Raw genomic sequence first — 15,068 nt, forward strand, 5'->3', positions numbered from 1 at the left:
TCGTACCATAATGAATGTAGGGGAGCTCTCTGCTGCTGAACATCTGATTTTACATAGAATTCCTTTGTTTTCTTATAATATAGGCCAGACTGTTTAGATACAAACATCACATGCACACGTCTCTCTCTCTCTCTGCTTGATGTTGTTTCCCTTCAATGGAGGGAAAAAAGATCAATAGCGCAGCACCTACACACAAAAACAAAACAAAAAACATGGGACTTCACGTTTTCATTTCCTTAATTCACAGCACACACTCGTAGTCGTCATCGCTGCACCGGCCCTGAAGGAGAGACGGTGATGTTGTGCACGCAGCCTAATGAGTGAGATCAGGAAAAGGATGGAGAACGTTGTGATCTTATGTCAGCTGAAGAGTTAAATGTGTTTTATTCTGCTGTTTTAACTCTTTTCTCTGGAGTGGAAAAAAACGCAAATGAGATCATGATTCATGAATCAGTGACGTAAAAAAACAACATGATTCAACGATGAGTCGACTAAAGGCAAAACCTGACGAAGCAGATTTGACTATAACTATTTTTCTTTAAAGCTTTTTTTAATATTATTATCCATTCCAAGCTCCATGTTGTCTGATGTGTGTTGTATTGACTATGTATTTATTGACTATTTATTGTGGGCCATGTAGGCTATATAAACCCCGACAACCTGCTGCTCAAAATGAATGGGCTCTATGCACAGCTCCACTACTTCCTGGACTTAATGCTGCTCCTTTATTTCCTGTCTAACATTATTGGGCAAACTGATTAATCCAGGTGTGTCTGAGTAGTCACAATGGTCAGGAAGTAGTGGAGCTGTGCATAGAGCCCATTGCCCCTGGTGGGATTAATAAAGTTGTTTTGAATTTGAAATTGAATTTGAATATGAAAATCATTACTGTGCGTTCACACCAAAAGCTTCCAAAGCGCCAAAAATGCTCGAGGGTGTGCTTCAGACAAGGGCAAATATTTTCAGCCGCTTTGGTCGCTCGTCACGTGACTGACGTCAAAGTTCGATTGCGCTGGTCATTGGGAGCTGAAGGACGTCTCTATTCTGACAGGTTGCTGCCGAACCGCGTCATAGCTAATTACCCTAAAGTTTAACCAAGGCTCAACTTCTCGTCTGGTGAAGCTTTGGACGCTTTGGAAGCACGGTGATGGCAGTTGACTCTTTGGTCGCTCAGTGTCGCCGGGCTCTCATTGAAAATGAATTGACTAACTGCGTTTTGACGCTTTGGAAGCTTTTGATGTGAATGCACAGTTAGTCGAGGACATCCCTAGTGCGATGTCACTTCCTGTTTCAGGTGATGTGATTGTTATCTGACCTCTCCTCTTTGGCCCTGCCCACCCTGAGGCTTTTCAAACCGGCCAATGAGGTGATTTATACTCATCACCTGTGGAACATCTGCAGAAGCCGGATCAACGTCCGTCGGCTCAGCGCAGGTTTTTACTGAGAGTTCAGTTGTACAAACAGAGGAGACGACGGCTACTCTGATTTATGGCCGTTTTAAAAGCGAGGGGCCTTCACGACGCCTGGAGGAACATATGCTTCTCCTCCTCCTCCTCCTCCTCCTCCTCCTCTTCTCCTCCTCTTCACTCTGAGCTGTGAAGCACACGGCGACGCGCTGCCGAGCCCCAGGTCTCCACGTCTGAACCCAGAGACGTGTTTAAACCAGAGAGATTTATTGTTTCAGCTCCAACTTTAAATAAAGTCGGTGTCCAGTTTACAGAGCAGAGTTTAGCAGTGTTTATACAGTGGGAGGGGGTGTGTGTGTGTGTGTGTGTGTGTCTGTGTGTGTGTGTGCAGCAGTGTTTTAGGGTGTGATTGTTTGGCCTCACTGCTTGAGCAACGAGTGTGTGTGAGGCAATACAGTAAAGTATTTCAGCCAGTGTGTGTGTGTATTGTCTGTTAGTGCACATACACACACAGCCTGGAGTGTGTTTCGTTGAGCTCCACACTGTGCTTGTGCAATGACTGTGTGTGTGTGTGTGTGTGTTTATACTCTAATCTGGGTTGGATGTAAATCAATTTCTCAAATAATCATGATTTTTTTTTTGAGTAATCCAAATTCCTGAGGCTCCTGAACGTATCACCCACTTTCTATGTGCCAATCTGATTTAATAGAAAACATCATAACGTAACGTAACCGTGACAATGACAGTCTTAATCATCATCATCATCAGCTGATGAGGGTTACAGAAACGACTCAATCAATCAATGTAACTAGATCAATCAATAATGACACCAGAGGATGACCTGATCACTTCCTGTTCGTCCTGTCACGACCTCTGACCCCACGGATCATCAGCTGGTTGAGACAGACACTGAAAAAAACAAAAAAACAAACAAAAAGCTGACGAATTGTGACTAATCGATCGAGTGATTATCGGCTGTTGATCTGAACCAAGAAACAAACAAAAAACAGTCCGTCACTTCCCAGTTGTTTCTGTTTGTTTCACTTTATATTATTGTCCTTCTGTCTTGTCAAAATTTAGTCAAAATCAATATGACTGAACTGTACTATAGGGCTTTTAATTTGAATGGCCGGATACAAGAAGTCGTGACACTCACTCGCTGTCGTTTTTATTTTATTTTATTTTTTTAACGCAGGTCCCTTTTTTGGGGGGGGGGGGGGGTCAAAAGCGACTTTTTCCGATGTTGTTACAGTTTGGAAACTCTGACGTGAAAGCACGTATCACTGCTGTTTTCAACGATTAGCGGGTTCTGCCGTGAGCCCCGTCCAAAAGTATTGGTCGACTATTGGTTAACCAAGAAAAGTTTTGGTCGGGGGCAGCCCTACATCAAAACATTCAGAAGAGATGTGTTTTGTGAAAAATGAGTCCAATATTTACTTCAGTGACTCTGGAGCGAAAGAATCGACCATAATCTGAGCTCACGTTCACTTCTCCCACTGGAGTCAATAGACTCAAGACCTGCTGCTGCTGCTGCTGGTCTCCTAAAGGGGGCGGAGTCATGGTCTGCTGGTCTCCTAAAGGGGGCGGAGTCACGGGCCGCTGGTCTCCTAAAGGGGGCGGAGTCACGGTCCGTTGGTCTCCTAAAGGGGGCGGAGTCACGGTCTGCTGGACTCCTAAAGGGGGCGGAGTCACGGTCCGCTGGTCTCCTAAAGGGGGCGGAGTCATGGAGAAACCCATATGACACAGAAGACAGGAAACTGACTCGTAGTGGAGCACTTTAAAGTTAAATAATTACACAGAGCTGCTGCTTTAAATAACGTATCTTCCACATCTTCTAACAGCATCTGTGCACAAAGAATCAGTCAATCAATCGATACCTAATGTGATCTCTAAACTCTCTGAATCGATCAGCAGTGAGCCGGGTCGAGCGCTGTCTGATCATGGTGGCGGTGGTGCAGGTGTCGGCCGGTTCTGTCTTCATCATCTTTAGCAGCAGCGGCAGCAGCAGCAGCCGGGACAAACAGTCGTCCCGTTGTCCTGAGTCGGTTCATTCTGCAGCTGAAGTTACGTAACGCAGGGAGAGAAAAGAGCGAGAGCTGCAGCGTCGGTCATGTGGAGACTAATGAGCAGGAAACTGGCAGGTCAGAGTCAGATTTCATAACTAACCCACTGATCCAGTTTAACTCCAGACCTCTGCACCTCCTCCCAGAATGCCCTGCTTCATGTCCCCTAATGACCGACGTGACGTGATGTGATGTGATGTGATGTGAAGTGAAGTGGGTTGTTATGAACCAGACTCTGAAGTGTGAGCTCAGAAAATAAATATTATGTGTCCTGTAACTGTGATGATTGATCTGATTTCTAATAATAAAACAAACCTAAAAAAGTTTTGAAGTTGACTTTATGATAAAGAACAAGACGTTGGAGATTTATGATGTGAAATAATAGGCCTATGTTTGTATTTAGTTTGTTTTAGAGGTGATTAATGATCGTTAATTCTGTTCAGTCAATCGAAAGGACACTCGTGATGATGTCACTTTGTTGTCATCGGCCTTGTAGATCTGGTTAGTAGGGCTGTAACCTCCCAGTCGACTCGTCAGTTTATTGGTCGTTATGCTCTGGCTCGACCAAAATCCTGATTGGTTGATTTTTTGCTGTGTTAATTTCATCAGGAGGACCAGGGTCTTTGTTACGGCCTTTATGATATTCTAAATTGATATTCTGGATGCACTGTAGTCTCTGTTTCAGCATTTTCCTCCCACTGCAATATGTTTTAATAGGCCAAGTTTCTGAAAAGCAGTGTTGTGAATAACGGGAAAATATCTTCAAAATATGATTAGATGTGGGCTATATAGATTAAATGATTTCATCTATCCATATACAAAAACAACATAATAGAGAAAACCCCAGTTATGTTGTTTTTGTATTTTGTGTCACATTGTTTTATTGTAGTGGCACACTCATTTCAAACCGGCACTCCATGTCACAAAGGTTGCCGACCCCTGGTGTAAACAAAACCCCCGGCCATTATATGAAACCCGGCTATTATTTGAGGAAATACGGTTGTCTATTTGTGTCTCAGCCACGAAGCTGAGCTCGTCTCGCTCTGTGTCTGTCAATTATTACAACATGACAAAAACAATTGTCTAAATATTCCTCAACAGCTCTTGTGCTGATGTCACTAGTTGACATATGGTAGTATATTTTCACAAATCATGGGCTATGATATTATGTTATGTTTATTTATTTGATATGGACATCACAAATACATTGACTGTTCCAGTGGACAGACCAGATGCTTTGCTTGGGTGTGTTTAGCACATGTGCTAATTTTCAACACCAGTCCATAGGCGGCTATTCTAAAAGCACAGAACATATTATCAACAGTATAAGATAAAACCAAGTGTATGACAGTAGCATACTAATAAATCCAGAGCACAAGATCAAATGAAAGGAGATTGAGCAGACAGAAGTCATGATCGTAACAGTAAATAGTAACAATGAAAAAGTCCATATTTATACATGTGAGCATTGTTGTTTTGCTTTTAGCCATGCGCTTTTAGTCCTCTGTTAAAAGAGTTTGTATCAGTCTCCAGCTTCAGGCGAGTGGGTAAAGTGTTCCATAAATTAACCCCTTTTACTGAGAAGGCAGACTGTCCAAATGATGTTGTACACTTGGGAACAATGCAGTCGCCATTGTGGGAGGCTCGTGTGCTTACTTGGCTTGAGCTACAGCGTCTTTTTATCAGTGCAGAAAACAGGGGTGATACACAGTTATGAAGACATTTAAAAACTAGTCTGATGTTACAGTAAATTATAAAGTTTTCAAATGCAAGAAGGTTTTGTTTATACATGATGTGTTTATGATATTGCTCAGATGCATCTGATGCAAAACGCTGACAGAGCCGACAGACTCGAGTGTGTAATTAATTTTAGTGCAAAAAGAATTAGGTCAAAAGATATTTAATATAAAGCAAATGGACTACTAGTCTTTATGCAGTCTCAGCTGCTGAACCCAACGGGTCAGGACAGACGGGGTCGACCGTGGAGGCTTTGATGCCTCGTTACCAAGGTCACCGACGATCGATCGATAGTGGATCAATAAAACAGTCATTTTGCAGTCGGCACGTGACGGACTCATGATGCAGCAGCTTGTGTTTGTTACTGTGACTGAAAAAGTCAATCTGAGATCAATCAGAAGATGACCTGGAGCTTGTTTTTATTATTTATTATCTTTATCAGTTTATTTTTGTTGATGTTGTCACTGAAACTTCTTCTTTTTCTCTTTTTGTCGTCATTAGAAGAAAAGCAAAGGCAAGAAGGGAGAGAAGAAAGACAAGAGCCGCCGAGATGAAGGAGGTGAGTGGGTTCATATCTACGTATGTGTGTGTTTGTACATATGAGTGTGTGTGTGTGTGTGTGACTTTGTGGTTTTCCTCCTCTGACTGTTCTCAGCCTGGCAACCTTCTCACTTCCTGTTTTCATCAAACCTTAACCCCCGACAAACCAATACGCTGACATGTTTTTGTTCAGTAGGATCTTCACTTGTAAACTTCATCACCTCCTCTGAACTTCTCACTGATAGTTTGATTTAGTGTTTAGCATCTATTCAAAACAGTTTACAGTATGTAGCTGGTATCTCTATTAAAAGGTTAATACAGTAAAATAATCTTTTCAGAAAGATTATTGCTGACATCTTAACAAAATGGTTAGAGTACAAACATCTTTTTTGTTTTTTATATATATGGCATAATTAGCATCTTTTCAGACCTGCAAGTGTAGTTATCATCTTTTCAGACAGGTTAGTATCACCAGTATCTTTTCAGAACAATTAGCATGGAGGCTATCATCTAACTGTAGTTAGCCTCTTCGCACCAGTTCAATCCAATCCATTTATTTTTAAAGCACAATTTAAATAAACACAAAGGTTTCCAAAGTGCTGTACAGTAAATAAAAACCATAAAACATACTAATAAGGCAAAACTACTAAAGATAAAGAACACAGTAAAACATAGTGCATATATAGACTGTCCACTCCAGATAAAATATCTGTGCACATAAAAATCAACAACCTACGTAGTGTGAAAAGCCAAAGAAAAGAGGTGGGTTTTTAGAGCAGTTGTTTTAGAGCCCGTCCACATGGATACGGGTTTCAGTGAATCTGTGTACGTTTTTTTTAAATCGTTTTGACGTTTTGGAAACTGTGTTTTTTGGGAAAATCTCAAAACACCACCGCTGCGTTTTCATGTAGATGCAGCGGTAGATGCAGAAAACGGATCACCGCTCCAACCTGTAACCTGACACACAATGCTAGACGCTACAGTCTATGGATGTAACGTAACAACAACAACAGTGGACTACTGTCATATTTACTCTGACGCGACTCCCAGTCAACATTTAATCCACTTATAATGTTAGGAGTTTGAAAACAGCGGAGAAGCTTTCTGTCTTATTCTTTGTTTTTGGTGTTTATGCTCCACACAGACCTGGTGGATGTACTAGATACAGTGTTTTGAGTCGTTTTCAGTGGATCTACTGATATTTTTTGCTGTGTTTAGCTCCAGGAAACTTTTTTAAAACAAACAAGAAAAGATTGTTTTGGGTGAAGCTCCGTTTCCATGTGGATGAGGCGAGGAGATGTGGTTATCATCCCTTTAGAACAGTTTAGACAGTGTTTTCAGACTAGTTAAAACATTTTTATCAGCTTTTCACAACAGTTAGCATAGCTGGGATACTTTATTTGTGTTGTTTGTCGGCCTATAACTGACAATGACTTACGCAGTGTTCGTGGTTGTGCCAATGTGGCTAACTGTGGCTCTCTGTAGCCTGCTGATAAGGTTCAGGTTTATTTAGCCATCTTTATCATGAAACCTTCTATACAACCCTTGTTCAGACATTTCTACAGTTAATACCGTAAAATATATGTTACATTATACTATATACGTCTTGACCGGCGACATGTAAACACGTAGTGACCCAGACATGAACCTGTAATCAAGCGAAAACAGCCGACGATTATAAACAATTCAGAAAGACTCGGATCATCTGACGAGGAAAAATATGTTGTGATTGAATGAATGTGATTGAATAAAAAATTAATTGTGAGTTTCAGCTTCAAGAGTTTCCCAGAACAAAACATGAGAATCATCACAGAGTGAAATGAGACGAGAGATGAAGAGATAAGACAGGATGCAGATAGAGAGGACGAGGATTTTCTTTTTACCTCTTCTTTATGTATCACAATAGTTTGAATGAATCGTCCGCTTGAGGCTTTGAGTCATGTGTGACTGGCAGTTGGTTTCGTTCACTTCCTCCTGTTTACGAGCAGAAACCACTGGTTTACAGCAGGACACACTGTCGTCATCTCTGTGTGTGTGTGATTCACTGTCGCTGTGGCAGAAGGAGCTGGAGAATAAAAAAAAAATAAAAAAAAATACTGAGACCGTTCAGGTTCCCCCTCTGTGGCTTTTCAATCTTATTGATTTAATATCTCAGTCTGGATTTAGTTTAGTTTCCAGAGACTCAGAGACAGATAATAAATTAAATTTTTCCACAGAAGCCTCTTTTTTTTTCATTTAACAGAAGAAGCACACAAGAACTCTGTTGGTTTAAAATGAAAAATTATGATTTAAATAAGAAAATATGTGATCAGAGGACAAACAAATGAGATTATGAATCAGACAAAATGTTCAGCACCAATTTTCTACATCTGACAACAAGTATTAAGATTCAATATTTGTCCCTTCTGTAATCCTGTTTATTCCTTATACTACAAAGTGCTTCTTTTGTATTAAAAGCTCCATACAGTATAAAGGTAGATGTTTGTGTTAAAGCTCCATACAGTATAAAGGTAGATGTTTGTATTAAAGCTCCATACAGTATAAAGGTAGATGTTTGTGTTAAAGCTCCATACAGTATAAAGGTAGATGTTTGTGTCAAAGCTCCATACAGTATAAAGGTAGATGTTTGTGTTAAAGCTCCATACAGTATAAAGGTAGATGTCCATGTGTAGTGTGATTATAAAGCAGCTCTAGGTTCTATATTAATACTGTGAAAGTATCAAAGCCTCAGTCCACAGAGAAATGCACACAGCCTGTATTCAGAAACTGAGCCTTAAAACCAGCCGTCAGGACTTCCTGTCACTTTGTGATGTCACAACAAAGCCCTGCCCCCTCTCCACCTGGACCCACTATCCATCCAACAACTTTCAGGATTTGGTTTTGGAGTGTTTTTATTCTGAAATCTGCTCTATTTTTATTGGATCAGTCTAGAAAACAGTCAGCCAATCAGACAGTTAGACGTTATCATTCATGTTGTACTAAAATAAAACAATATTTACATGAAATATATTTAAAATATTTGCTGGGTCATTTTCAAATTTAGTAGAACTTGAAATAAAGTTGTGTTGGTTTGAATAAAGTTTAACCACAAACTTGGAGTTCCTCAGGGAACACGTCTGGGTCCCCTCCTGCTGTCAGTTCGAGAAACTGCTGTGTATTTTCACAGGGTCAGACACATTTTTTTTTACCAAAATAAAAGCCTCGATAAACCCCACAGAGTGATAAAGTGTTGCTACCCTGATAAAAAAAAACACTGATTCATTATAACTCTGTGCTGCCAAAGTGACCGATCCCATCCTGTTTGTTTCTCCCCTAACGACAAATCTGTGCTCTCTGTGTTTCAACCGTCAAGTAGCAACAGAATAAAACTAAACCTGGTCTTTGTTTAACATCAATTCATCGTCAGACAGGCTCGGACCTGCTTCGCCTCAGTGTGAGGTGAGGTGACGAGAACAGAAACATGAGGTTTTCCTCTTATTAAACACTTATTTATCGTGTTGCATCATTTTACGTACTCACATTTTAAATATCCACCAATCACTGCAGCTTTTTTTCCACCTTCACGATTAAGCTCCAGATGTTTTGTCTTTTTTGTTTTTCTGTAGTAGAAATAGTTGAGTAATGAGCTCAGAGAGTTAACGAGCAGGTCGTCGCAGTGTTAATGATTATCTTCATTCAGTTTGTGGCACTCGAAAGATGTTTTTAAAACCGAAGCCTGAAGACATCTGGTTCATCATCCCTCACAGGGAAGACGTCATTGGAACTTATCCGTGTGTGTGTGTGTGTGTGTGTGTGTGTGTGTGTGTGTGTGTGTGTGGCGGAGAGAGAGGTCGTGTGTCTACATGTCGATGATGTAACTGAGGTTGAAATTAAATGAGTCAGAAACATTTCCTGAATGATCTGAGATTCAGGTGTGTGTGTGTGTGTGTGTGTGTGACATTGTTGAATGTCTGTTTTTCAAATTTCCATGACGATGACATCATATCTTTGTGCACTGCTGTGTGTTAACCCTTCAACATCTGTTAAAGGGATAGTTAAACATTTTTGGCAAATTGGCCCATTGCCATAATCCCTATAGTCATAGCAGTAGGTTCGTTACCTTTAATTGTTGGTGCAAGCTATTTTTAGAACGGCGGAGCAGAGCCGTGAGCTGCTCAGAGCTACGCTACGGAGACTCATGGGATTTCTTGGTTTCCCTCATCAAACTCATCAAATACACAATCCAACAACTCCACAACGCTCTGGTGGACAAGTTGTGACCTGCACATTCACCACGCTATGAGATAATAACACAACGTTACCAGACAGAGTTGTTTTAGAGGTAAATACAGACACTGTTGATGAAAAACTGCCCCTGAAGGCAACGCGCATCAGCGGTTTTGCATGAATGTCCCTCTAAAACAACTCTGTGTGGTAACGTTGTGTTATTATCTCATAGCGTGGTGAATGTGCAGGTCACAACTTGTCCACCAGAGCGTTGTGGAGTTGTTGGATTGTGTATTTGATGAGTTTGATGAGGGAAACCAAGAAATCCCATTAGCCTCCATAGCGTAGCTCCGAGCAGCTCGCCGCTCTGCACCGCCGTTCTAAAAATAGCTTGCACCGACAATTAAAGGTAACAAACCTACTGCTATGACTATAGGGATTATGGCAATGGGCCAATTTGCCAAAATGTTGAACTATCCCTTTCACAACTTTTAACACTTGGTCAAATTCACCATTAGATTCACAGACGTCACAGATTAATCATTTACCGATTAATAACCATTAGTAACTTCATTGATTAAAGATCTGTTAGCAGTTTGCCACTGTGTGTTTCTCTGCTCTCTGATTGGTCCGTCCGCCTGTCCGTCCGTCTGTCTGCAGGTAAACGTACGTCAGGTGAGCAGGACGTGTGTCTGGAGAAGCAGCTCGAGCGCTTCGAGTGGCAGCTGAGGATTCTAAAGGAAGTGTTCTCGGCCAATGGGAACCCGGAGAGGGCGGAGCTCCTGAAGGACCACGCCGACGAAGACGTGTGCACGCTCGTCCTCGGCATCCTGGATAAGGTGAGGATGATGATGATGATGATGATGATGATGATGTTGATGATGGGATTAAACCAGCAGCTGCAGTTCCTCTCCTGACCACTAGAGGGAGTCGGTCTCCATCGACTACCATGTTAAAATGTCCTTTGTTTACAGAAGGAATAAAGTTATGTGTAATTGAGTTTGAATCCATTTGAATCATCTTAAAGTTATTGAATTACATCACATAAACCAAAGTGAGCCAGTGACAGAGAGACATCTTCAAGGTCTTGGTCTTGTCTCGGTCGAGCAGTCGAGCAGTCGAGACCACAAATGTCTCGGTGTCACTCGCTCCCTTTGGTTTATGTGATGTAATTCAATAAGTTGCAGATAATTCAACTAGTTCTACTAAAGTATCTGTTTGTGTTAAACCCTCTGAACAACTTGGTATCACCATGACAAAAGTGGGAGGAGACTTCAGCAGGTTCTGTGCTGTGTTCTTCTGTTCAATCCAAACTTTGTTTACATTAAATATGGGTTAGATTTTAGATTAATCATCTTTTCTTTTTATCTGAGGAGGAATAATGTAAATATCAAACCACATGATTACCATGAGGACTGGGACTGAATACAGTGATGGTCTTGAAAATGGTCTCACATTGGTTTGGTCTGTGTCTTGGGTTAGGTCAGAGGTTCATCTCTCTGCTGTGGCTCCTGTGGTTTAAAAAGGGCAAGCTCATTTTTTGGGGAAAAAAAGTGAATAAATAATGGCCATTTAATTTAACTTTATTTTATTTTATTTATTTAGTTTTTTTCCCGTTGTAATAGTTATTTCTTTGGAGATTGAGGTGCTCTTGTGACATTAAAATAAAACTTGTTTAAATATTTTGTCCATCAACTACATCAAAAGTAAACATTGCTTGTGCCTCACAGATGAGAGCAAAGTGACGTCTAACAACCCTGAAACTGATCGATACTCTGTGCAGTGAAGTTCAGGATCAGAAATCACGTGAGAGAAATAATTCAATGAGCTTTTATTTTGAAAATATCGGCCCCTGAACTTGTGTATTTGACATTCAGGTTGACGGTTGGCTGCTGTACACCGTCGCCACGTGAGGAAATGAAGGAATGACGGCACACTGAAATAGGCATTATACTGTATAAAGTGACAGTCTCGTTATTACAGATGACCCTTCCTCTTTGTCCATATTTGGATTAACCGGTAGTTAGGGGGCGGAGTCAGGCGACCTGTTATATGTCTATGTATGAAAACCACATGTTGTTATTGATGCTCATGTGAAATAATCACAGTTTTAGTTTCTGTTAATTCTCCAGTTTCCTCTTCATTCATATAAAGTTTGATTTTCTCTCATTAAACTGAATTCACTTTGTTCTGATGTGATTTTTAATTTTTTTTTCCAGGTGAAAACGGAGACGACGGCCGATTTGAACGTCCTGCACGAGCAGAAAAGTAAAACTGCGACCGAGGAGCACGAGAGGCTGGTGGACGGTAACGGACCCAACACATGTTTTCATCATATATTCACTGTTTTTTTTTTGTTTTTTTTCTGAGAATGTGTTTAGCTGTTATATAAAACACAGATGTGAACTTCATGCAGACACAGGAGGTTTTCTGTCCTCATGTTTCACTTCACGTCATATCTACAGGTGTGTTTTTTTATTGTTAAGTTGTTGTCAGGTTTGAAAACCGACACTTTGAACTCATCAGTGTCCAGTCGACTGGAGTCGTCCAGATTTTCTATTATTAGTTTGTAGCCTTTCGAGCTAACGGGCTAATTATAGCAGAGCTGATGAGAGTTGGATCGTGTCCGGACAGCGTGGACCTTTTTATAAGGAGGTCACTGCGTCCACTTTAAACACATGGACCAGATATGAGCAGCATCGGTGCAGCTGATAAACTGAACGTTCAACACAACTGAGCCTCGTTCGGAAAACTGTGAAAAATGAGAAAAGTGAAAAAAGTAGTTTTTTCTTTCACTAGTCAATAAAAATGTCAAACAGTGAAGTGAACTGTACAATGTAGCCAGGGAATGAACAAGTTGACCTGTTGTCTGGCGCCACCTTCAGGACAAACCGCTCTCCTCCAAGAAAACATTAGGCCTAATTAAACTGTGAATTATTCATAATTAATAGTCAGTTGTATTTATATAGCACTTTTCACAGATAAAATCACAAAGTGCTTTACAGCAAAGATAAAATGCAATAAAATACAGAGGCAACAATAAAAAACACACAACGGCACAAAGAGCAGGTAACTTCACAGAGACTGCAGAGCATCAACATCAGTAAAAAGTCTAAAAGATAAGTTTTAAGTTCTCTCTTAAAACCTTCAGAGGACTCTATGATAAAACCATATCTGCGTTTTATATTTATCAAATAGGACCTGTAATATTATTTACCTTTTTTAAGTATTCGAGTAAATTAAAATAGTAATACACTTTATTTCTGGAGAGCATGTTATATTTCACAGTAACAGATAAGATGCCAGCAATTAGTTTTATTCATTCTATGATAGTGATGATTATTAAATCCTGCTGTGATACTGCAACTCTCTCTTAGTCTTATGTTATCTTAAAATATCCAATAACTATTGATTAGCAAACAGTTTCAGGGGAGGCTCATTAGATGGGATGGAAAACAAATTATTAGGGCCGCGGGCAATCGCACCGGGCACTGGTCCCAACAGCTATGAAATAGCTGCAGGGACCAGTGCCCGGGCGAAGCCCGGGCACTACTGTTATTGTGTGGATTTTTTCTTCTTATTATTAGTGTGACTGCTGAAGCAGTCACACTATTGTTCTTCTGTTTGGCCATTTTCTTCCGCCTTTTTACGGTCTTCTTCTAGTCCTTCATACTTTGTGCTATTTCAACAATTCATATATCAAAACGTGCAGCTTTTTTTGAACTTTATCGGCATTACTTTTCTCTTTTTAACTATTTATACTTTTTCAAATATTTAACTTTTCCACAAAAAATCTCACATTCATCAAAGTCTCAACCTCTCTTCTTCACAACTCCACTGTAGTATAGGGGTTAGGGTGGATGCTTGCCAACCCTAAGGTCACTGGTTCGAATCCAAGGGAAGAACTCTTGTTATGTTATGTTGAATTCTGCTCTCCTCCCCCGCCTTCAATTGGTTACAGGTGTTTGTTATCTCCTTGATTACTCATACCAGTTTGCAGCACATCATCACATTACAATGAATGACAACAGTTTTGAAAGCAGTGTGCTCTCTGTAGCCGAGTGGCAGAGTAAAGGTTTAGTGATCATATGGTCATGGGTTCGATTCCTGCCTCAGTCTTTTCACTTCATTGCTTGACTTTTGATTCCAATTATTCAGCTGTCATTGGACAGTCTTTGATTCCTCATAGTATAAAGCTCATTGTAACTCAGGTTCTCTGTGGCCATATGGTTAGTGCTCAGCCTGAAATTCACAGACATTTTCATTCTAAGTCATTCAAGCTTGACTCTCAAGCTTTCTTGATGTTGACAGTGTGCAGATTATTAACAGACAACAGTCTCTGCAACTGTGTGTGCACTGTGGCCTAGAGGCAGAGTGGAAGTCTAATGACCATGAGGATGTGGGTTCGATTCTGACCTTGGTCAAACATTTGTATGGTGATCACAGCTTGCACTATTTGCTAATTCTGCAACAGCGTTCAGTTGCTGTCAGCAGTCACACCATTTCCATTCTTGGAAATGCTTTTTCTAGTTATTATTAGTGTGACTGCTGAAGCAGTCACACTATTGTTCTTCTGTTTGGCCATTTTCTTCCGCCTTTTTACGGTCTTCTTCTAGTCCTTCATACTTTGTGCTATTTCAACAATTCATATATCAAAACGTGCAGCTTTTTTTGAACTTTATCGGCATTACTTTTCTCTTTTTAACTCTTTATACTTTTTAAAATATTTAACTTTTTCTGATTTTTTTCAGCTTTATAATGGGTGTGTATTGCGTCTAACGAGCAGAGCTAGAGTGGTGTCAGAGTGGAGAGAGGCAAAAAAACATTCTAGAGTTTTTCTGGCTAAACTGTCAGCACGGCCACAAATTAAACTCTAGACAAATTATTTTCTCCAGTTTTGTAGCCACACTTGTCTTCTGGCTAAAATTCTGGTCAAAAATGCAAAGAGACTTAGATAATAATTTAAAATATTTTTTAAATGCAGCCAGGGAGCTCTCTGCTCTCATACAGCTCAATGCATTTTTTTCACAGCAGCAGGAGAAGGAGCTCAACTTTGTAACTTGCTGTTAAGTGCTTTTTAAATCATTTTAATTCACCAAAAAATAGTCACAGGTCA

General features: G+C 40.4%; 1 protein-coding gene across 1 annotated transcript in view; it reads left to right on the forward strand.

Annotated features, from left to right (window-relative positions):
* The window catches only part of ccdc69 (coiled-coil domain containing 69), a 36,730-nt gene that overhangs the window by 13,611 nt on the left and 8,051 nt on the right, over window positions 1-15,068 (forward strand). The window contains exons 2-4 of the mRNA XM_085788968.1: window positions 5,708-5,765; window positions 10,613-10,791; window positions 12,172-12,259. Of these exons, the coding sequence (XP_085645094.1) occupies window positions 5,708-5,765; window positions 10,613-10,791; window positions 12,172-12,259 (325 nt within the window). The remainder of the gene's footprint in view (window positions 1-5,707; window positions 5,766-10,612; window positions 10,792-12,171; window positions 12,260-15,068) is intronic.

The sequence above is a fragment of the Trachurus japonicus genome, chromosome 10 (assembly GCF_045865225.1).
Source record: "Trachurus japonicus isolate A0001 chromosome 10, Traja_1.0".
In the NCBI taxonomy this organism is placed as follows: Eukaryota; Metazoa; Chordata; class Actinopteri; order Carangiformes; family Carangidae; genus Trachurus; species Trachurus japonicus.